The following is a 22,647-nucleotide window of genomic DNA, read 5'->3' as shown; positions in this document are numbered from 1 at the left end:
ACTTTTGCATCTTGTGATGCAATACTTAACAAAGTATTATAATTAGGATAAACTAGAGCCCACTTGGATTGTAATGCCTGAAAGAAGCAAGAGGAATTCTCACTCAGAATTAAATGCTTCTTAATTCTCTAGAGCCATTCATCGGCCTACAGATGCAGAAACACAACTTTTTAACCATGCCAATACAACTTGATCCAGACAAAAGCAAGTGAGTTAGTTGGGCATAAATGTACTTCTAATGGATGAGATGTATGTTCTCCCCGAAAGATTGACACCCAGGACCCTAGAGCTACTTCCGCATTGGTCTGAGGGGCTGCTCAGATTTCCACTGGCAATCCTAGTCTTTGAATATTCTGTAATGCCAGTAGCAAGAAATAGGAACTGTGAAGCTTTTCGTTAAAGAATTCAGCTATTGCCTTGACATAATTTTAAAAAAGAATTCCTATGACTTGCCTCTGGCCAGTCTCAGACTGCCTCTGGCCACATCAACTGGACCTCAAGGCAGACCCATCTGGGCAGGACAGTTGCAACAGCATCCTAGCTTCTGTTTTTTCCCTGTGCTTCCCTTAAACTTTCCAGATCAGTTCCTGATTTTTTTCACAGCAACAGCCTTCACACAATCTCTGCTTGCAAAAGAAGTTGCAGCTTTTTCCAGGGTCATGAAACCGTTACAGCCAATTATTTACAGAAGCTTCGTTAGATTCTCCCATGTGTATCGGTTACAGAATCTATCTTGTTTGAGCAGAATACATTGCTGGATGATGCCTTAAGCTTGTTTCAAGAATGCTTCTTGGAATACACCCGCATGCATTCACAGCTTCTTTTCACTGTTATTAAAATGTCATACAGGGATAATTGGCAGAGCTGAAGCAAAGACTAAATACTGAGCTTTCCAAAGAAGCCACGAGGGGGCAGTCTGATTTCTGGCTGAAACATCTTGACCGCTTGCGAACACAGTAATGTAGATATTGCCAACATACTATATCTGTGTGGTAATCAAGAGGTTTGGATTCAAACCTCAAGCGGAGGGTTTTTGTAATACAAATCCTGCTGTGAAGCTCCTAGTCTGCATTTAATCACAGTGTGAGGGTGTTTCACATTCCTCTCCTGTCTCTGCAGAGCACTATAGAGACAGCAGTGCAGTGAGCCTAAACGTTTTCCTTTATCTCCCCTATAGTCTGACTTTCTGGTGCGAGTTGCTTAACTTGCTGGTATTTTTACCTAGAGGATTGGGAACGGCTTCCAGGAAGCCACTTGGGACTGTTCAGGTTTCACAAGGCAAAGTGTTCATCTTATCGTCGGCATTTTGGGCACTGTGATTTGATAGTTTACCACATGAGAACAATGTCTTCCATGCTCCCTTCTCCTTTTAATCATTTCAGTGGTGGTGCTAGAATTCTCTCTTACCTTCCTTGTTACTGGAAGATTGTGGCGAAACACTATCCATGACCATAACTGATGATGTTTTGACTAGATTCCCATCTAGATATCCTGACTACTTAACTTTAAAGCCATGTGGTTTTCAGTATGGTGAAAGACTTCTTACTCTGAAGGTTTGGCTGTTCTTTCCAGTGTATGTGTCATCTTCTCATGCTCCTGCTTAATACCTAGGGTGCATAGGAATACGAGAAGAGAAAGGTTTACGCCCTGCCCCTTTTCCTTGGATTTTAACAGCAGATTCTCTTAGGAATGTTGGTCACTAAATTGGGCCCCCCTCCCAATGTGATAGAGATTTTGAGCTGAAAAAATAGGGAGACAAGATTCCTTAATCTGGCCTGTTACCAGTTCCCCAGTTTCTCTAATCCTGGCAACTTTCTTTATATTGAAAAGAGATGGTCTGAACTAATAGGTTTCATCCTATCAGAGTGTCAGGATGCTGCCACTGGCTTCCGGCTGGTTGCCCAGGAAAGTATAAAGACAAGGAAAAGTTTCTTGCTTTCCTTTTTTATTTCAAACTTTACAGAGAGAGGCTATAGAACCCAGCCTCTTGGAAAATGGTGTTGTCCCAAGTGAATCTCCACACCCCCCCACACACCGTCTCTTCCACTTCCTCATTTGTCATTTCTACGGGTGCCACTAAGTGCCCTCTGTCTTTGAGCTCTTTGCTCTCCCACTTTTAAGGCTTGCCAGGTTCTGGGAGACGGAGGGTCTGGAATGCTTTCTAATGACAACGTGTCGGCCGGGTGTTGTTCCGACTGTCCCGTGATTTCCCAACTTTCCCCCTCATCTGCCTCTGAGCTGTGACCTTCCTCAAACCCCTGTTGTAAATCTATACTGTCTTCTTCTTCCTCCTCCCTGGAAGGGGCAGGATGGGGAGATGGTCTCCACCATTTCTCCTCTGCCCAGTCCCTGACACAGACACAGTGGCCACTCCTGGAGGGCTCTCATGACGCTCAGGAAAACTTTCTTCCCCACCACTTGTCCTTGGAGAAATAGATACCCCATTCCTTGCAGTGCTCGCTTGTGCTGCCTTAAACCACTTAGAAGCCATTTTACCATGTAAGCGGTATAAAGGGAAAGGGACCCCTGACCATTAGGTCCAATTGCGGACGACTCTGGGGTTGTGGCGCTCATCTTGCTTTATTGGCCGAGGGAGCCGGCATACAGCTTCCGGGTCATGTGGCCAGCATGGCTAAGCCGCTTCTGGCAAACCAGAGCAGTGCACAGAAACACCATTTACCTTCTCGCTGGAGCGGTACCTATTTATCTACTTGCACTGCATGCTTTCGAACTGCTAGGTTGGCAGGAGCAGGGACCGAGCAACAGGAGCTCACCCCGTCGCAGGGATTCAAACTGCCAACCTTCTGATCGGCAAGCCCTAGGCTCTGTGGTTTAACCCACAGCGCCACCCATGTCCCTATGTAAGCGGTGTATACGTAAACAAAACAATGAGCTTGCTATCCTTTTTCGTATTTGATGGAAGATGGGTGGGAGAAAGTAGAACTATTGGGCTCTATGGCACTCATTTGTGCACACTATAGTCACTCGTGCTATGCTAGATTGAGCCCCTCCAGCACCCACCCCCAAAATGAGATGGATCTTAATTCACATTTTTCACCATGGTTGAAATTATATTTGGGGACAACGGTTAATTCTTCTTAAATGGGTGGATCTTGCTGGGTTGTGTGTATAATAAAGGTGAACCCACCAACAGCATATGAATTGATGGCTAGCTTGACCCAACAACGCCCCCCCCCCCGGCAAACAAAACTCACTGCAGTCAACTGTAGGTGACCATCCATGCCTTGGGCCCCCAACCGCTCTCAATGCCAATGAAAACTGATAAAGGAATAGAAAGAGAACCTACCCACGTGACACTGACACAAAAACCTTGCACATATACCGTGTAAAACCATGAAAGTTTAGTACCTCCCTTCTCCCCCCCCCCTCTCCCCAACTCTCTTCTCCCCCACCCTTGTATGCATTATGCAATATTAAAGTCTCACTGATCTGCAGAAAGACCTTTAGAATCTGAAAATAGAGGTGCTGTGTGTACTTTGGTAACCCCAGGAAATATTCAATAAAAACATTTTTAAAATAATAATGGATGAATCTGTAAAATAGTGCTCAATAAGTGATAGGTGCGAATGTTTCATTCGAAATGAGGGACGTTAAGAAAATGAGGAGTTGGGGAGGAGTAGGAAGGTAGGGGATGAGAGAAAGCCAAAAAAAAAAAAAAAAACGTGGAAAAATGCAAGATAGGAATAAGTGTCAGGAGAAGAGATTTAACTCCACTGATTGCTTTGTTGGTTTATCGAGCCTGAAAACTGCTTGGGGAATTCCACTTGGAATGCACTATGTTAATATAGAGCTAAGATAATTACCCCTTAGCTTTCTAAACAAGTCTCTGAAACTTGGCAGTGTTGATTCCCTCTGTTTCTAGTTTCCCAACAACAGACACGTTTTGGTATTCGCTTCTGGAATATTTCTGACAGGTATCTGAGTGTGGCTTGCTTACTTTTACTCACAAAACATAAGTGCCCTTTTAAGGTAATGCAGTCAAACACTCAGATGAGTTACTTTGCACCTGGTTAGAATGACAGGATTGTCAGCCTGTACTTGTTCCGTGTGTGTGTGTGTGTGTGTGTGTGTGTGTGTGTAGAAAATAACCTGGGCAAAGTTGAATAGATTTTCATGCTGTTAATGACTTTGCATCTTTGTGCGACTTTTCTAAAACATAAACTACCCTTCTCAAACAGATGTACATCTGGAACTGGAGGAACGACTTGCCAAATTTATGAGGACCGAGGAAGCAATCATATATTCCTATGGATTTGCTACAATTGCCAGTGCTATTCCTGCCTATTCAAAACGAGGAGACATTGTTTTTGTGTACGTAATCTTCACTTTTTCTATATTACACTGGACCCTCCGGATACAAACTTAATTTGTTCCGGGGGTCCGTTTGCACCCCAAAAATTATGTAAATAGCGATGCGCTTTTGTTCATGCGCAAGGCATGCAGAGCGCTTTTGCGCATGCACACGGTCGTAACCCAAAGATTCCGAATCCAGAGGGATACATAAGTAGAGGTACATGGGACTTTCTGAAGAGGCTCCTTCAGAACCTCTGTATTATTTCTGCTCCTCTCTGTAAGATTGAGGTTCTTCATAGCACTGGCTCCCAGTACGTTTCCGAGCACGATTCAAAGTGTTGGTGCTGACCTTTAAAGCCCTAAACGGCCTTGGTCCTGTATACCTGAAGGAGGGTCTCCACCCCCATCATTCAGCCCGGACACTGAGATCCAGCGCCGAGGGCCTTCTGGCGGTTCCCTCATTGCGAGAAGTGAGGCTACAGGGAACCAGACAGAGGGCCTTCTCGGTAGTGGCGCCCGCCCTGTGGAACGCCCTCCCATCAGATGTCAAAGAGATAAAGAATTACCTGACATTCAGAAGACATCTTAAGGTAGCCCTGTTCAGGGAAGTTTTTAATATGTAATGCTGTACTGTTTTTAACACTGATTGGGAGCCGCCCAGAGTGGCTGGGGAAACTCAGCCAGATAGGCGGGGTATAAATAATAAATAATAATAATTATTGTTATTATTATTATAGCAAAATCCACTTGTTTCTAGGTACCATATTCCACAAAAGGTAATAATCTTAGAGCCAGTTTACACTCTCTCTGTCAAAAGAGGAATCCCTACCATCCTGGACTGTGTGTTCTTGAGCAAGGAACATTGCAGTTGTTAGCAATTGCAGTTGGAGGTGGGGGGAGTGCCAATGCAGATGGGTCTATTTTTATCCTGTGACTTGCCTTGTTCACCTAATTTTCTTCCTTCAAATCAAATCAGAATCCTTTGTGTGATAGTTAACCCCACTACTACTACTACTACTACTACATCATCATAAAACAATAATTTTATTATTTATACCCGCCTATCTGGCTTAACAAGAACAACAACATTTTGTATCATTTATACTCAGCCCATCTGGCTGGGTTCCCCCAGCTATTCTGGGTGGCCTACAGCACATAAAAATGGTAAAACATTAGACATTTAAAATTTCCTGATACAGGCTTGCCTTCAGATGTCTTCTAAAAGTCTGATAGTTGTTTATTTCCTTGACATCTGATGGGAGGGCATTCCACAGGGCGGGCGTCACCACCAAGAAGGCCCTCTGCCTGGTCCCTGCAGCCTCACTTGTCGCAATGAGGGAACCGCCAGAAGGCCCTCAAAGCTGGATCTCAGTGCCCAGGCTGAATGATGGGGGTGGAGACGCTCCTTCAGGTCTACTGGACTGAGGCCATTTAGGGCTTTAATGGTCAGCACCAACACTTTCAATTGTGCTCAGAAACGTACTGGGAGCCAATGTAGGTCTTTCAGGACTGGTGTTGTATGGTGTCGGCGGCCGCTCCCAGTCACCAGTCTAGCTGCTTCATTCTGGATTAGTTGTAGTTTCCATGTCACCTTCAAAGGTAGCCCCATGTAAAGCACATTGCAGTAGTCAAAGCAGGAGATAACCAGATAGAATTGGTTTAAACTAAAACAGAACTTATTCTTCCTGCTTGAACCACTTCAACTCAAACCCTTTCCAAACAGATTTGTCTTGGTGCTCTTAGAACAGTTGTGCATGCTTGAGGTTTGGTTGAGCCTTTGGGGAAGAGATTTCCAAACTAGACTAGAGTACAGTAAGGTGGCCAGTGAATATATGCATTGTGTGCCTTCCTCCTTCAATCTCTACCAATGGCTTACAGATGCAAAACTGCTTGGAGGAAGAAGCCTATGAGCTGGGCTGTAGATGGGGGCATCTCATATACCTGATAGGGACAATCTCCCCTGTTGTAGTGAAACTTTTCTCAGCTGTAGCAATCTGCGAATTGTTGCCAGCCACTGCTGGCAACATCTGTATACACCCAAGTTAACCATAGATATTTCTCTCAAAGGGACAACCTACAAGTTGTTGCTTCTAGTTACCAACTCTTAGTGGGTTTTGTGGTCTGTTTTAGTGAACATGCATTATGAGCTATCAATCTCAATTGTTTAAAAATGAGATTAACTGGGACAGTTATAAAAGCGCTTTAATAGGCCTTCTCCTAGAAGAAGGGCTGGACGTGATTGTTAGGAAAGTGGTTAAGCACAATTTTTCAGCGCCAGTGTAGGATCGCTTGTATGATCTTGTCATTTTCAAAGCTGTATCTTGATACCATTTTAAATGCCTATTAAGGGGTAGTTTTAATCGCTTATGAAATGCTTTCAAAAGGACTACTTGGTTTTAACGATCAATTGCTGCTTCAGAATCAACTCTTTAAAAATTGCTAGCAGCTGTTGAAACGTTTTGTCAGTATCCCCCATAGGTTACAGCCAAGCAAAGAAATGCACTTGATGAGTGGTTGGAATGAATTTACTTAATGTCAGACAAAAATCTCCTCTAGAGCACTCTTACTGAGCTTGTGCTTGTTATGTGTTAGTTGATACTAACTGAAATCGTGTGTGTGTGTGTGTGTGTGTGTGTGTGTGTGTGTAAATCTCATAGAACTCAATGAGACATTCCCAGATAAATGTGTCTGTAGCATACATAGTCTGATTTTTCCCCCTTTCCATTTTCCCCCCACGTAACCTGTGAACTGAGTGAGTTCAATGGCTAGGAATTACCTAGCCCTGGCAGTTTTCTCCTTATTAATATACTAGCTTCCTTTAAAAAAATTATTGAAGGTGGCAAGCAATTTTTTTTAAAAAAAAATGTAAAACAATGAATAAAAGAATATTAAAATAGCCTTTATGTTTAAAATTACAATTAAGGGATTATGAGGAGTGTAGTCAAATAACTAATTAAAGGAGTAATACCTAAAGATGTCTGTGGTCGCCCTGCCCCATCCCTAATGTCTTACCTGCTCTTCAGAAGACAAGCTCAGTTTGAGCCTTTTGGAAGGATGTGGTTATCTTGCCATCAGCTCAGAAAATTTTCTGTCCACATTTCAAACCCATGGAGCTAATCTCTGGGGTTAGGCAGATTCATATGGGTGGAGATAGTTGGTGCTCTGTTCCCAGGTCATATAGGGCTCTAAAGTTCAAAACCGCGGAATCCTACACAAAACTAATAAAAATGACTGGAAAAACAAACCATAAAACCCTGATACTGTTCCATCTTCACTAGGTACCAGTTTGTCGCTGGGCTCAGTTTTAGGTGATGACCATAGACCTACAGACTCTTATTAACTGGAGTTTGAGTTGAGTATAGAAACAAATAGGTAGACAGTTCAGATGATGCAGTATTGCAGTTTTATGCTGCAAACTGCGATCTCCTGTCAGCGCTGGGCCAGAGGGATTCTGGTCTATTTGAAGTTTTTGCTCTGCCATCAAAGGCAGCCCTAACATAGTGTTACAATGATCGGCTAGAAGTGACTAGGATATGTCTGAGTCTGGTTTCCGAGATAAGGGCACAGCAACTCCACTAGCCAGATCTGGCAAAAGGCAGCCGTAACCACTTCTGCTATCTGAATATCCTTAAGCAAGGCTTTACCTAAGAGCACTGCCAAGCTGCAAACCAGATTTCTTTTTTTAAGAGGAAGGCCTCTCCCAAACCTCTTCCAGGCTGCCAGAACTTCCAGCTAGCAGCACCTCTGCCTTGTCTAGATTAAGCTTCAGTTTGTTCACCTTAATCTACTCCGGAACTCACCAGTTTAGAACTTCCATTGCATCAAAAGATGGAAATGAAAGCCAGTTTTGATCTGCATATAGATGATCTCTAGCCCAAATACCAGGATGATCTAGCTGTTTCTTGTTCATGTTGAGAGAACAAGATGAATCAGTGTGACATCCTATATGCCAAAGGTGATGTGTTGGAGGAGTGATGCCATCTTCTGAAACTATCCTTTAAAGGATTTCTATATACTCTCATTTTGACTCAAGAAAATCACCATTTTAAAGTTCAAATCGGGGGAAATAAATACAGTAAATGGACAAAAGTACAAAGATTCTCAAAATGTTTAGGAGTATTCGTCCCCCCAGAAAAAAGTACTGTGTGTGTGTGTGTTTGTTTTTACACCTTAGGGATCTTTTTGATTCATACAGAGGGATAGAAACGTTTTAATAAACAAAATGATGTTAGTAACAGTTCCTGTGAACACAGGAAAAACAAAATTGTTGCCTATTGATTAGGTAACTCTCATACACTGGCTGCATTCAAACATAACAAATTATGGTTTTATCATTATGTGAATGAGCCTCAGGCACATTCATTTTCCGTACTGTCACCAGTGAAGAAGATTGGAAGCTTCACATTTTAGTGTTGTAGCAAAACTAGGGAAGCTGTCATGAATGTTAACTATGGTTTGCTAAAACAGGCAAACCGGGAAACATTGTTCATGAAGCTGGCTTGTTTCAATAAACCACAGATAAAAATAACACAGTTAAACTGCAATTGGAAATAGAAGCAAAAGCATGTCATCTCCTTCTGGCCATTTCAGAGAGAGAAGAATGCAAGAGCCCCGTCATGTGACGATATTGCTAATCGAATGCAGTCTTGCTGTCCACTTCTGTAGCTGGAGGTGGTTGAGGCTTGCTCATAAAGGTGGTTGAGGCTTGCTCAAAAAAGCAGCTCATGCTAAGAGTGAACTGACACAATTCTGTGTATTTACAGTGATGAAGCAGCCTGCTTTGCTATCCAGAAAGGCTTACAGGCATCCAGAAGCAACATTAAGTTTTTTAAACATAATGATATGGCTGACCTTGAGCATCTACTCAAAGAGCAGGAGATTGAAGATCAGAAGGTACGGTATTTTTGAAGTCATTGATGTGTTGTAGGGTGTATTTTTAAGCTAACATATTTGATGACTTCATTGCTCATTATTTATCTTCTAGTCCATTCTGGAAATGAAGTGTTGTGTATCTTTTGAAGTAGGTTTGGCAGCTGTGTTTCATTTATTCAGATAGCCGTGCTTGGTGTCTGCAACTTGCACTTAACTTTTGAAAAATCTACAGATGGAACTGTAAGATATGCAGTTCACCCACTTTTTCTTTTTTTTAAAAAAATCTTTTTTAAAAAACTCAAAATAACCAGAACACACACCACCGCAATATCAGTGCAGTGTAAAAAATACTTCCATTTTGTTTCACAACCACACTGTAAGCACCATTTTTGTATTAAAGTAGTATCAAAACAGAGCCACGCACATTTCTTTATACATCAACATTTGTGTTAAAGGCTCGGAGTTAATAGCATTAAGCCTTTATCCTGGCTGCAGAGCTTACTGGCTATAAAGAATGCTTAACCGCAAAGTATCATATTGTTAAAAATGTGTTTAAGGCCATTGATTTCTGCTGGCATAAGCTCAAGCTTTTCTTCTGTACAGTCTGTCAACTTTTGATGGCATTTTAATAGTAACCTAAGTGAGATTATCTCATAACAAGCATCTGTTAAGAAGCATGCATGCAAAACTTTTATTTCTCTGCAGAACCCTCGTAAAGCTCGTGTAACCCGGCGCTTTATCGTGGTTGAGGGTTTGTATGTTAACGCTGGAGATATTTGTCCTCTTCCGGAATTGGTGAGTAGGTAGTTTTTATCAATAAATATTTTCCCTACCAGTCATTATGTGCTATGTGAAGAACGAACAGAAAAATACTAGACTGTTTAGTGATATGTGTGTTTGACCTAAACCACTGAGCCTCTTGGGCTTGCTGATCAGAAGGTTATCAGTTCGAATCTGCACAATGGGGTGAGCTCCTGTTGCTCTGTCCCATCTCCTGCCTACCTAGCAGTTCGAAAGCATGCCAGTGCAAGTAGATAAATAGGTACCACTGTGGCAGGAAGGTAAACGGCGTTTCCGTGCGCTCTGGTTTCCGTCACGGTGTTCAGTTGAGCCAGAAGCGGTTTAGTCATGTGAGCCACATGACCCAGAAAGCTGCCTGCGGACAAACGCTGGCTGTCTCGGCCTGAAAGTGAGATGAGCGCCGCAATCCCATAGTTGCCTTTGACTGGACTTAACTGCCCAGGGGTCCTTTACCTTTACCTTAGATAGGGATTGAGGGCTTCACCCCTTATATATGAGGACACTTGGCTGGTGCAGGGGCCAGAAGAATGGGATGCAGCAATTTCAAGGCAGGAGACAATATTCTCACACTGGGAATGAGGTGTGTTATATTGGTGCTGCTGTGTTCTGCCTAGTTGTGCATTGATAACTTTCATTAGTGGTGCTATAACTGGGGAAAGTTTTGTTACAATGCATTTGGGCAATTTCTCAGTAAGAAGGCTTTCTATTTGTTCCTTCAAGGAAGTCTGTTCCTACTCCCAAAGTTTTAAGGGTACTAGTTCTGCTTTTTGATATTTCACCACGCACACACCCTCGACTCCCAAAAGTCCTGCTACTCAGTGAGGCACCAGTGCACAGAAAATTATATTCTGTGCACAATCAGGCTAAATATGTTCCATATCTTACAACAATGTCAAGGAATTAAAGTGCATGGAGGTTTGCGTTTTTAGAATGAAGTTGACTGAACAGCAATCTGATTGAACACTTGACAACTTGTGCATGAATCTGGTTTCTTGTCCTGAGCACTCGATAATTTTGTGCTTTCTTGTGTTACTTGCAATTGAATAAATATGTAGGTGAAATTGAAATACAAATACAAAGTGAGGTTATTTTTGGAAGAAAGTCTTTCCTTTGGAGTGCTGGGAGAACATGGACGAGGAGTTACAGAACATTTTGGAATCAATGTAAGTTTATTTCTTTGATGACAATGCTTTTTTGTGCCAAAAGGAAGAAACAATATTTGATATACTTGTCATGTTTATAGCAGTGGCTTAGCAGCCATTATATACAAATTCTGTACATGGCAATCTTGTCTCTTGCATAATCTCTTAAATATTAGCTTTGCAAAGAAAATTTAAATGTAGGTTGGATTATTACTAGCAACAAATATGTAAAGCATCTTCAGGTTATCAGAGTCATTGTCCTTTTAAAACAACCTACTGCGACTTACCCAGTTTGCAGGTTTTTGTTACTGCTTTGCATTTTTCTGAATTTGTCAAGAATCTGCTTTGGGATCGGACAAATGGATGGGTGAATTTTCTGATATGAAAGAACATACTTAACACAAAGATGTCGTATGCATCAATATACCCGCATGATGCAAATTAACACCTAACTTTATATAAATCCTTCAGAACATTTTACAAATTACTGGCTAGGATTCAGGATGCTACTTGTAGTGTCCTCTACATGTTCAGGAACTGTTTATCCACAAAGAGGAAAAGAGCTCACAAAGTAGAACTTGGAAAGCCGCAAGGAGCTAATCTTGGAAGGGGGAAAAAAATCCTGCTCCCTGTTCATCTTTTGATTCGTTGAGCATTTTTATTCCAGATGGGTGATGTCATTGTAATCATTCTGGAAAGTGCATGTAGAAATTTACGTTAATATTGACACTCGGGTCAAATGTGTTAACTGAATGTATTCCAGAGTTAAGTTGAGAGCTGCTTCAGATCCACTTTGCTATTTTAGATCTCAGTGGTTAAAACAGGAAAACTTAAATTGTGGATACAGCGGTACCTTGGTTCCCAAACAGCTTAGTTGCCAAACAAATCGGCTCCCAAATGCCACAAACCCAGAAATAAGTGTTTCAGTTTGCGAACATTTTTTGGAAGCAGAACATCCGATGCAGCTTCCACGGACTCCCGAAACAGATTAAGTTCGAGAACCAAGGTACCACTGTACTTTGTATGATACCCACTGACACCAGAAATTTGCATTGAGTGCCACTTTAATAATTTCTCTTCTATTTTGCTGTCTGTCCTTCTCTAGATAAATTTAAAGAGTTCGTGTCTTTATTAATTATGGGCACGTTTGGGAGGGTTAAATAATTCAGAAGCCAATCTAACCTTTCTCCGGCTATATGGCTGGTTACCAAACATGCTGTTTTTAACTATCTCTGGTATTGCCTTGTTTGTGCAACAGATGGATGACATTGATCTTATAAGTGCAAACATGGAAAACTCCCTGGCTTCTATTGGAGGGTTTTGCTGCGGGCGATCCTTTGTTATTGATCACCAGGTAGGTGTAAAAACTGGAAATGCATGATATGTTGTATGTTTTGCAGTTCCAGTAGAATACTGTGACCAAGGCAGGTATTGGATAGAGTGGAGTCACACTTGGCCAGTCTGGCAGATGTTGGTAGGCTGGTGGGAGCATCTCCTCTTCATGTTGTCTGTTGAGAATAACACCATCTTGTTCATCTTCCAACATTATATATGCTATCAAATGCCAACACTGCCCTTCAGCTCTCTATATTGGACAAACAGGACAAACTTTATGCCAAAGGATAAATGGGCATAAATCTGACATCAGGAATCATAAAATAGAGAAACCAAGAGGAGACAATTCAGTCTTCCAGGACATTCTATACAAGATCTTAAAGTAGCTGTCTTATTGGAAAAGAATTTTAGAAATACACTTGAAAGAGAAGTTGCTGAATTACAACTCATTACCAAACTAAAAACTATGGAGAGACCTGGTCTGAATAGAGATATTGGATTCATGTCCCATTATATACACTAAAGCTAATTTTGGTCATCTATCCCTTTAAAAATCCCTTGCCCTTCCCTGTGGAACCAACTGCAGTAACAGTCATCAACAGTTGTAAGGTTGAAGCGACCTCTGACGAAGTGTGTATTATACACGAAAGCTCATACCTTGAAAGTTTATATTTAGTTGATCTTTAAGGTGCCACTGGAATTACTGAAAGATGTTTTCATCTTTCATCTTCTTATTTATTATGAACATCCAAGGGAGCCGCAGCAAACAAGGAGCATCAGCATCTATTGCTGCGGAATGGGGCAAAGGTTTCACTGGATGCAGCTGAATTGGTGCCCAGTATACATAAAGGAAGGTGGCTGACCAGGGAAGAATTGGGGAGAAGTAGTTGATAGTAGAGGTGAAGGTCCTAGAGAGCAAAGGAGAGCCTGGGCTTCAGTAAAACAAATAATTTAATTAGACAGCACCCATATGATATCGAAAGGGACACGGGTGGCGCTGTGGGTTAAACCACAGAGCCTAGGGATTGCCAATCAGAAGGTCGGCAGTTCGAATCCCCACGACGGAGTGAGCTCCCATTGCTCAGTCCCAGCTCCTGCCAACCTAGCAGTTTGAAAGCACACAGTGCAAGTAGATAAATAAGTACCGCTCTGGCAGGAAGGTAAACGGTGTTTCCGTGCGCTGCTCTGGTTCTCCAGAAGCGGCTTAGTCATGCTGGTCACAGCAGTCATGCTGTACGCCGGCTCCCTCAGCCAGTAAAGTGAGATGAGCGTCGCAACCCCAGAGTCGTCCGCGACTGGACCTAATGGTCAGGGTTCCCTTTACCTTTACCTATATGATATCGAGCGACAGAATAATTTGGCCACAACAAGGACATTTTGTCCACGGTATGATTGTTTTCCACCTAGTCACTTTGGCACCCTCTTTGCAAAATTTAACAATTCCAAAATACAGACCAGCTTTCACTTTCGCAAGATTGAATATACTGCCTTTGGCTGTACTTGAGGGCCGATTTTGAAAATTCCCGCTGGGAAAACAGTTATGTCCTTGTGGAGAGGGCAGTATTGAGTCAGTGGCTCATGTGCTTCTGGCTTGCACTCTTTATAAGGATTTGAGGAGTGAGGTTATTGCTCCTCTATTATTGTCCATGCTGGGTCACTCAGCCATTGCTACTGTGTCCTTTCTTTTAGCAGATCAAGATGATCAGGTGACAGCAAAAACTGCAAGGTTTTTAGCAGGGGCAATCAGAATAAGATATATTATCTGATTATTGATGTAAACCTCCAAAATGTATTTTGTATAGTTAAGTTTTTACCTCTTCTCTTCAGTACATTTTATTTTATTTTATTGCTATGGCTAGTGGTTGATTTAAATAAAGATACTGTGTTGCTCACATGTAGCTGTTGGAAATAATTTCAGATTAGGTCTTTGGAACAAGGGCAAACTAAGCATCCACATAAATTCCAACTTGTTTACCAATGAATTATCTATATAAATTGTGGTCACTCCATGCTCCTTTTTCTTTCCAGAGATTATCTGGTCAGGGGTACTGCTTTTCAGCCTCTCTGCCTCCTCTCCTAGCTGCTGCCGCCATTGAGGGCCTCAATATCATGGAGGAAAACCCAGGTATCTTTTTTTAAAAAGCAGAAAACTGTTTAGCATAAACTGCCAGACTTGTGAGATGGGTTTGACTTCCTGTTCTTATGAGAGATTGCTCGTAGGTTCACTGTAGAAATTGCAGTTCACATTTTGGTATGCTTGATAGTTGACTCAGCCCTTCTTCTTTTTTAAAGATGCCTAGGTAATCCGGAGGATAGTTGTGCTATATCACCTAGTACATAATGCAGTAGGAAAGTTTGTAGTTTTTTGAGAGTGATGAAATCCCAAGAAATCTCCTAAGCAATCTCGCCAGGCTTGTTGAATGGGCCACAAATGATATAAATGATTTGTTCCATTAAAAGTGATGTAGGCAAAGGATGAGGGAGGGAGTTTTTATTTTTTTGAATAGAGAAGAAAAATAAATGGCAATAGCAATGGCTACCAGGAAAGAGAGTCTTCTCTCTAGTCGAGAAGTCATTCAGAATGTGCCAGAAAAAGGCAAATTCAGCGTTGGAAATCCTTGCGAAGGGAATTGAAAACAGCTGGAAGCATAATGGCATCATGTAAATCTCAGAATGGCCAAATCTGTTACATTGTGCACAATTCCAGTTGTACTGGATTACAGTTGGAAAAGGTGTAGGAAAAATGACAGCAGAAATAATTAGGTGGCTAGGGGTTAGAGCACCTCCCAGCCTTGCCGCCTCCGCTGGCTTATGTTGTTCTCCCTCCAGGAAAGAGAATTTCTCCTTTAGAGGCCTGAACTGTTCTGCTACCATCCTTTACTTCTGTTTACCCAGAAGTTGAGATAAGAGAAAGCCTTTTTGCTCTCTAGCAGTTCTCCAGCTCTGCCTTTGAGAGAAGGTGAAGTTCATTGATTCATGAGCTTGACTTAAAAGAGGCAAAAATGCCCCACTGTTGACCATGTGGTCTTCTTCTGTTCTACGGTGCCTGTTGTCTGTTCCCCGTGGTCTAAGGTAGCATGTTTGTATCGCTAAGCATTTATTTTCTCTGTATAATTCTCTGTAACCTCCTGAGTGGTAGAAAGGCAGATTTGTAGAAGTGGCAACTCTGGCACAAGACTTAAACAGCTGTTTATATTTATGCTGCTCACTTTTAGATACCCCAACTTAAAACTGTTTTATCTAGGCATTTTTCAGATTTTACGACAAAAATGCAAGCGAATACACCAGGCTTTACAAGGGTAAGTGAATGCTTTGCCTTCTTACTTTGAACTCCACGTTGAACAGAAAATGCCTCCTAAAAAAGCTATAGTTTTCCAAACATCCTATACCATATTATTCAGGAGTGATCCCTAGTGAGTGGAATAGGGCTTGCTTCTGAATAGGCATATAGAGGATTGTGTAAGATTGCACCTCCAGCTGTGTTAAAGTTTGATCTACTTTAGAAAATCCGGCTTCTGCGTTTGACTGCAGTTACAGTTAAAGCAGGGAACAATTTCTTGAAATACAATATGGGCAGTTTAGCCGTCATTTATCTTCAGTTTAAAATTCTTCTCTGTGGCATTTCAATATCAGACATGCGTTTAAAAGATCATACTCCCTCCAATAGTGCTACATGAAATTTTATAGCTGAGGTAAATAAACATGTCGTGTGTAAAATAGCCTTTGTTCCTAGGCACTCCTAGCTATTTTACTTGCACATTGAATTATTAGCAGGGAATACAGTCTTCGATTGATACCAAAGATGTAGTCCGTATCTGTAAATATGGTCATAATTAAGATGTAGCTGGCCAAAAGCACTGCAGAAAATAGATACTTGTGGGAGACCCTGTTTCCAAGACTTTGCTCTGGGCTCACTTTGGAGCACTCCCAAGTATTAATGCAGGAATATTTGCAAAGACTAGCATCAAGATTTTGGATGCTTCAGGTTTGAGCCTCTTGTGCAAAATTAAATTCTGCGCATTTCACTTTAGTTAGCGCAAGAGGTTGTGAATTAATATATCCAAGTTTAGATGAGTCTCTCTGAATTCACTGATGTGTTGAACGTCTTCAACACATCAGTGTTTAGCACATCTTTCAAATCACGAAAGAGCCTTGGCCCTAGGCAGTTGCACGATATCTGTTCCCTTTTTTGAAGGCGATGCTGCAATTCTCTTTTCCGTAGTCAGGTGCATCTGACATACTATCCTTAGCTTTTCCATATAAGTTCTCACCTCATACATTTACTACATCTTCTGTAGCACAAGTTTTCACTAGGCATACATTGTGCCAAATTCCCCATCCTCTGCCTATGTAAAATATCCTTTCGAATAGGGTTGCCATACCAGCAAAGCCAGACTCTCTTCTCTTAACACAAACATTAACTGACCTTTTGTCTGGAAGAGCTTTGTTTGACACTTTGCTTATTGTTCTTCTCTAGCTTGATGCGTACTTGAGTCAGATGTTGGTTTATTTTAAGTAAGTGGCAAAAGGAACTTGGGTATCAACTTGGGACTTCTAAAGCAGCCTCTAGAAATGTACAGTACACTTATGACAAAAGTGCGGTTGGGGAGAAATCTGCAAATGTCAAAGCTTTAAATTGGCTGGCATTCAAAGGCGGTTTCTCTTATTAAACCACCTTTTCCTTTTGTAGCAGTTAGTTGCCTTCATTTCTGAAACATGCTAATGGTCCATTTTATAACTTAAGCTGTCTGTTAGAATTTGACGTGAAGCATTGGTATTGGGACCTGAGCTTTTTAAGTTCTTCATAAATGATCTACAGTTATTTTGTAAGTCTTCAGCATGCAAGCCTCTCACATGGTTCCATAAAAATCTGCCCCGTAAACTAACATACAGTTGCATTCATGATTTTGCTTGTGACTAGATGATTGCTTGCTTTATGAAATTAATCTCCAAACACTGCTTCTTTCTCTCTCTCGTGTTATTGATTTCCTTCCAGTAAATAGCCTTCCATTAGATTTCAGGCTCTTAACAAGATGCTTTCCAGCAATTTTAATGTGGAATAATTGAAAATTGAGATGTTTCTAGACATTAAATTCTAAATTAAATTGAGCAAAACTCTTAATTTGTTTTTGCATATCTTTGTCCTATTGACAGCATTGTCCCCTTGCCCAGTGAAAAACTCGTGGCTGGCAGGGCTTTTATGCTGACCTAGTTGGAGGAAAATATATTCTTCCACAGTTCAAGGAAGTGCCTCACCTCTTAATTTAGAAGTGCAGTTTAGGCAGATTCTACCGGCACTCTTACAGGAGTTGAAACTGCCTCCCCAAGTCGAATGTGTCATCTCTGTTTCTAGATTTGATCAAGCCAGTGTTGTCTCTGCTGTGTTCCTCCTAGACACTCTTTGGCACGCTAGAGCCTAGCTGTTTAGCATCTAAAACAAGTACATATGTAGCTGTGGGATAGGAAGTTGCTGAAAGAAAATGGTAGAATTGACATGGCCGTTTCCAGATGTTTTGCTATCCACACTCCGGATTACGCAGAACTAGACGATACTGTAGAAATTGGCTGATCCAGTGCTGAAAAGCTGTTCTTGCTGTGGCTAAACATTTGATTCTGTCCATGTAGGAAAGTAGTTCCATTTCTCAAATTAGTTTATTTGGATACTGGTCCTATCACATCCAGGGGCCGAGAAAAGTAATTGAAGGTTTTGGGAGATGGGACGTTTGCCTGTAGTCTGCAGCTGGGCCAGCTTAGGTATAGGAATAGAAGGAAGGGAGGGAGGGAGGGAGGGAGGGAGGGGTGAGTTCCATTGGATGGGGCAGCCTTCCTGACTGGACCGTGTGGTTGGCTGTTTCGGTCATGCAATCCTACAGGAAAGCAGAGAATGCATTCCATTGAGTTCACTATTGTCACAAAGCGACTGCTAATTTACGTTGCCAGTTTTTTTTTCATTTGATTGCTGACCATATCAGCGTTTTTGATATGTTGACCTTTTTTTTTTTTTTAGGATTCCTGGTCTACGTGTAGTGGGGCAATCCATTTCTCCAGCATTACACCTCCGCTTAGAAGAAAGCACTGGATCTCGAGAGAGTGATGCAAGGCTATTGAAGGAAATTGTCGATTATGTAAGAGTCCTTTTTTACAGTCCTCAAAGCCTAACAACGAGAAGAAAGGTGTCCTGTATTGAAGTCTCTGTTGCACTTCCTTCTAGAATTCCTCCATGTGCTGGGTTGCAAGGTTACATTTGAAAAGTAGGGTTGCCATACACCCGGAATTTCCTGGGCATAGCTGGGATTCGGCCGTTGGAAACGGTATCCGGGCGGAGATCGCTTTAACGTCTGGGAAAAACCGGACGTATGGCAGTCCATGCCGGAAGTGTAGATTTGGGCAAATTTCCTTAAAAATAGCTCCAGAACTGTTTTTTGTAAAAAGAGAAAAGGAAAGTTCAACAACTTTGGCCGAAAAGGATTTTCACACTTTGAACTATGGCAACCCTAAGATTGCTACAGCAATCATCTGGGATTGGTCCCTTTTTAAAATAAGGCATATGAAAGGCAGTACTGTACTCGCTATGGGAGATGGGTGTTGAGGGCAAGACACCACTGGACGAATGTCTCTAAATTCACTGGCTCTTGAGCCGTGTGGTCCCACAATGACAGGCGACTCCCAGTCGGTTGCCCAGGAACGTACAAAGATAAGGAAATGTCTCTTACCGTCTGCTTTTTATTCAGTATTTACAGAGAGAGGCTGTAGAACCCAGCCTCTTGGATAAGGGCATTGTCCAGAGTAAATCTCCACCCCCCCCCGTCTCCCTCACTTCTTCATTCATCACTTTTACGGGTGCTGCTACATCTCGTCTGTCTTCAAGTTCTTTGCTCTCCTACTTTTAAGGCTCACCGGGTTCTGGGGTGGGGGAGCAGACACAATTTCTGGCATCTAGACATGCGCAGATGCGATTTTTGGCACTGTGGTAGCGAGTCTCCATGCTGCACCAGTTTAGCGCAGCGCGGGGGTACTCACTGAGCGGGCAGCTCAGTTTGGGGGCGGCTTGTGGTCCAGTTAAACTGCCCCTGTAGAGCAAGGAGCAGTCGTGGTGATGGCTAGAAGAGAGAGAACAGTATTACAAACCAGGACTAAAAATGTATTTAGCTCCTTGTGGCAGGGTATCACATGTTACTTAACAGTCCGATAACACATGAGCATGGCACCTGATGTTCCTGTTTCTCTCCTCAGTGTATGAACAGAGGTATTGCATTAACCCAGGCTCGCTATTTGGAGAAAGAAGAGAAATTTCTCCCACCACCCAGGTTCGTAAATACTTGTTCACCTTGCTATTAAAACAAAACTGTGTTCTTCTGGCGGCAGGCAGAATGGGTGGGTTGAGAAGCATGCCATAGCTTGTGTTGGAACCTCTGGATTTTAAAGGTCGCTGTTGTTTTATAAGTCATGGACTCATCTATTGAACAGGCAGACTGTCCTAAACGGCTTGCTCATCTATACCTAAATAGGGTTCAGGGCAGGAATATGTGTGACTTTTTTTTAAGAATGGCTAATAAAATGCTGTCTGACGGTTACTTCAGATCAGGCCTGGGGTGGGAGAATAAGGTCACTTACATTCTGTGGTCACTAGAAACAACAGAGTGACTTGAAGCCCAGCCAGATGGGTGGGATATGAGTATTATTATTATTATTATTATTATTATTATTATTATTATTATTAACATCACCATCTCGCTGTTCCTTTTTTAGCTACTGAACTATACCAGTCACCAAATCTAGACTTCATAATCCTTATTACTGAATTGACAGGGGAAGCTATCACTACTGTTATGGAAAGCAAAAAATATTGATGGGCAAAGGAAAGTACAGTGGTACCTTGGGTTAAGTACTTAATTCGTTCTGGAGGTCCGTACTTAACCTGAAACTGTTCTTAACCTGAAGCACCACTTTAGCTAATGGGGCCTCCCGCTGCTGCCATGCTGCCGGAGCACGATTTCTGTTCTCAACCTGAAGCAAAGTTCTTAACCTGAAGCACTATTTCTGGGTTAGCGGAGTCTATAACCTGAAGCGTATGTAACCTGAAGCGTTGTAACCTGAGGTACCACTGTATTAGGAGACTGAGTACATGTGCAGCTGTCTTATTTACTAAGTCAGGCCACTGATCTGCCTAAGCTGGTAATATCTTCTCTGACTGGCAACAGCGTTCCGGAGCTTAAAGAGTCTGGTTTGTGCTGTAAGGTTGCACACATTTTGCCACGCAACGAAAAGACAACAACTTTGACCGACTACCCTGTGTTTGCCCCTGACAGCATCCGAGTCGTAGTGACGGTAGAACAGACAGAACCGGAATTGGACAAAGCTGCCTCGCTTATCAGGGAAGCTGCCGAGTCAGTGCTGAATTGAGGCCTGCATACTTGAGTCTTCGTTCTTCACCCAACACTGGAATACCGGTTTTCCTACTGTATGGCGGATTGGCTTGTGCTCCCAAGGTTCAAGCTCGTTGACTTTCTCTTCTGACGGAGTGGAAAGCTCAACTTCCACTGAGTCATTCCAGAACAAAAAAAAAAGTCACAAATATGGGAATGTGAAACTCTGCTCACTGTATAAGTACTGTTTCGATTGGAGATCATTGTTATCACTGGCATTTTACATAAGTTTCACCTTTGTTCTTAAAGGGCCTTATTCCTTTCCCTAGCTCTCTAAACAAGCCGAGCTATTTTTGAGAGTTTTGTGTTTAACGCTAATGAACATGAAAAGGGTGAGAAAACTTACACGATATTCTTCATTTAACCTCTCTTATTTTAAATAACATTCCCCCGAACAGGTTCCTATTACTGTCAGACCAGATAGTTAAACGGTATTATGGAATTACGCTTTTGAATAATGTACTTAAGTAGCTTTTATTACACTGGGTATGTGGGAATTTTGTACACTTTTTTTTAAAGATCTTTTGGTTTTTGAAATTCCCAGAAGGAGCTGTTTTTCTAACGATTTGTCCGGTTTCCATTAAATGTCATGCCAATTCCTTTATTCTATACAAGTTGACCTTTCCTGTGATTTTACCATGCATTTAACTTTTATACTGGTGATCGCCAGTACTGTGCACACATTGGAGCTCTCAGTTAAATTTCAGTCTCAATCTCCATTGTACAGTACAATCTGTATGCACACATAGATGAAATGCTGATAGAATTTCTTCCGCCAAGCAAACAAAACAAATATTGATCTCTTACCATAATCTGGTGGGTACATAAAATAATGGGAAAACTAATTCACTCAAGATGTTTATTGTCCATGTTTACTCATGAATACCTTTAAAAACCATGAATAAGTTAGAAATACTTAACATTTAGTTGCATGGGCACATATCCCTACAGTAATCAGGAAGTTCCAGTTTCTCTCTCTCTCTCTCTCTCTCTCTCTCTCTCTCTCTCTCTCTCTTTCTCTCTCTTTCTCTCAATCTCTCAATTACTTGCTTGAGACCACCACTCAGGTCTCTGCTAAAGATGTGCAGAAAAGGGACTGTCATGGATACCGTAGAAGTTTCAGTATGCCACCTAGAGTCAGGAGGACCTCTTTCGCCCTTCAATGAATTTGCCATGATAAGTGTTCCAGATTTCTGGTGAATACTATTTTTAAAGACTTTCTGTTACGTCTGGGTTGTTCTACACTCCTGTGCCTTTTTTGGTTGCTGCTACATATTCCAGCGCTCTATTTGACACATAATTTTTTTAAAAAAATAAAAGCATATATTTGATCCTGGTTTTGTCCTTCTTTCTTCATATTCCGACTGCACCATCTTCCCTATCAGCTACAATCTCATTAAGGGGGGAAATAATTGGATTTGAGCTACAGTCCCTGAACTCAGTAGGGCTAAATCGGCTTAAAGTGCTTCATGGTAACTTGAGGTGGGTATCAGGCTTCTCTCTCAGTACTTTAAGGTATAAATTTTTCCATCATGCTTCAGGCTGTGCTGCCTTCCATACCCAAGCCACTTAATTTGCTACGTTGATGAGTTTCTGGTTTTCTTCAAAATGCGGTTTCAGGATTGTGGCCAAACGTGGTATAGTCCAGTTTAACTTTATCAGCTGCCGACAGTTATGCTAATTGTAAACTAAAAATATTTTCAGGACTGTAGACTCCCAAGTTCTCTTTCAAATGAAATCAGGAAAGGGTTCATTTA

At 41.8% G+C, this 22,647-nt stretch overlaps 1 protein-coding gene across 1 annotated transcript in view; it reads left to right on the top strand.

The window, feature by feature from the left end:
- The window catches only part of SPTLC1 (serine palmitoyltransferase long chain base subunit 1), a 36,688-nt gene extending 14,467 nt beyond the window's left edge, over positions 1–22,221 (top strand). Inside the window, exons 6-15 of the mRNA XM_081930665.1 lie at positions 4,200–4,332; positions 9,078–9,207; positions 9,892–9,981; positions 11,043–11,150; positions 12,388–12,483; positions 14,493–14,589; positions 15,709–15,763; positions 18,472–18,589; positions 19,698–19,771; positions 20,774–22,221. Of these exons, the coding sequence (XP_081786791.1) occupies positions 4,200–4,332; positions 9,078–9,207; positions 9,892–9,981; positions 11,043–11,150; positions 12,388–12,483; positions 14,493–14,589; positions 15,709–15,763; positions 18,472–18,589; positions 19,698–19,771; positions 20,774–20,867 (995 nt within the window). The 3' untranslated portion in view covers positions 20,868–22,221. The remainder of the gene's footprint in view (positions 1–4,199; positions 4,333–9,077; positions 9,208–9,891; positions 9,982–11,042; positions 11,151–12,387; positions 12,484–14,492; positions 14,590–15,708; positions 15,764–18,471; positions 18,590–19,697; positions 19,772–20,773) is intronic.
- Positions 22,222–22,647: the final 426 nt, after the last annotated feature.

Source organism: Podarcis melisellensis (assembly GCF_964234715.1).
Source record: "Podarcis melisellensis genome assembly, chromosome: 11".
Lineage (NCBI taxonomy): Eukaryota > Metazoa > Chordata > Lepidosauria > Squamata > Lacertidae > Podarcis > Podarcis melisellensis.
Note: the sequence above shows the minus strand (reverse complement) of the source record. Positions and strands in the feature narration are given on the sequence as shown.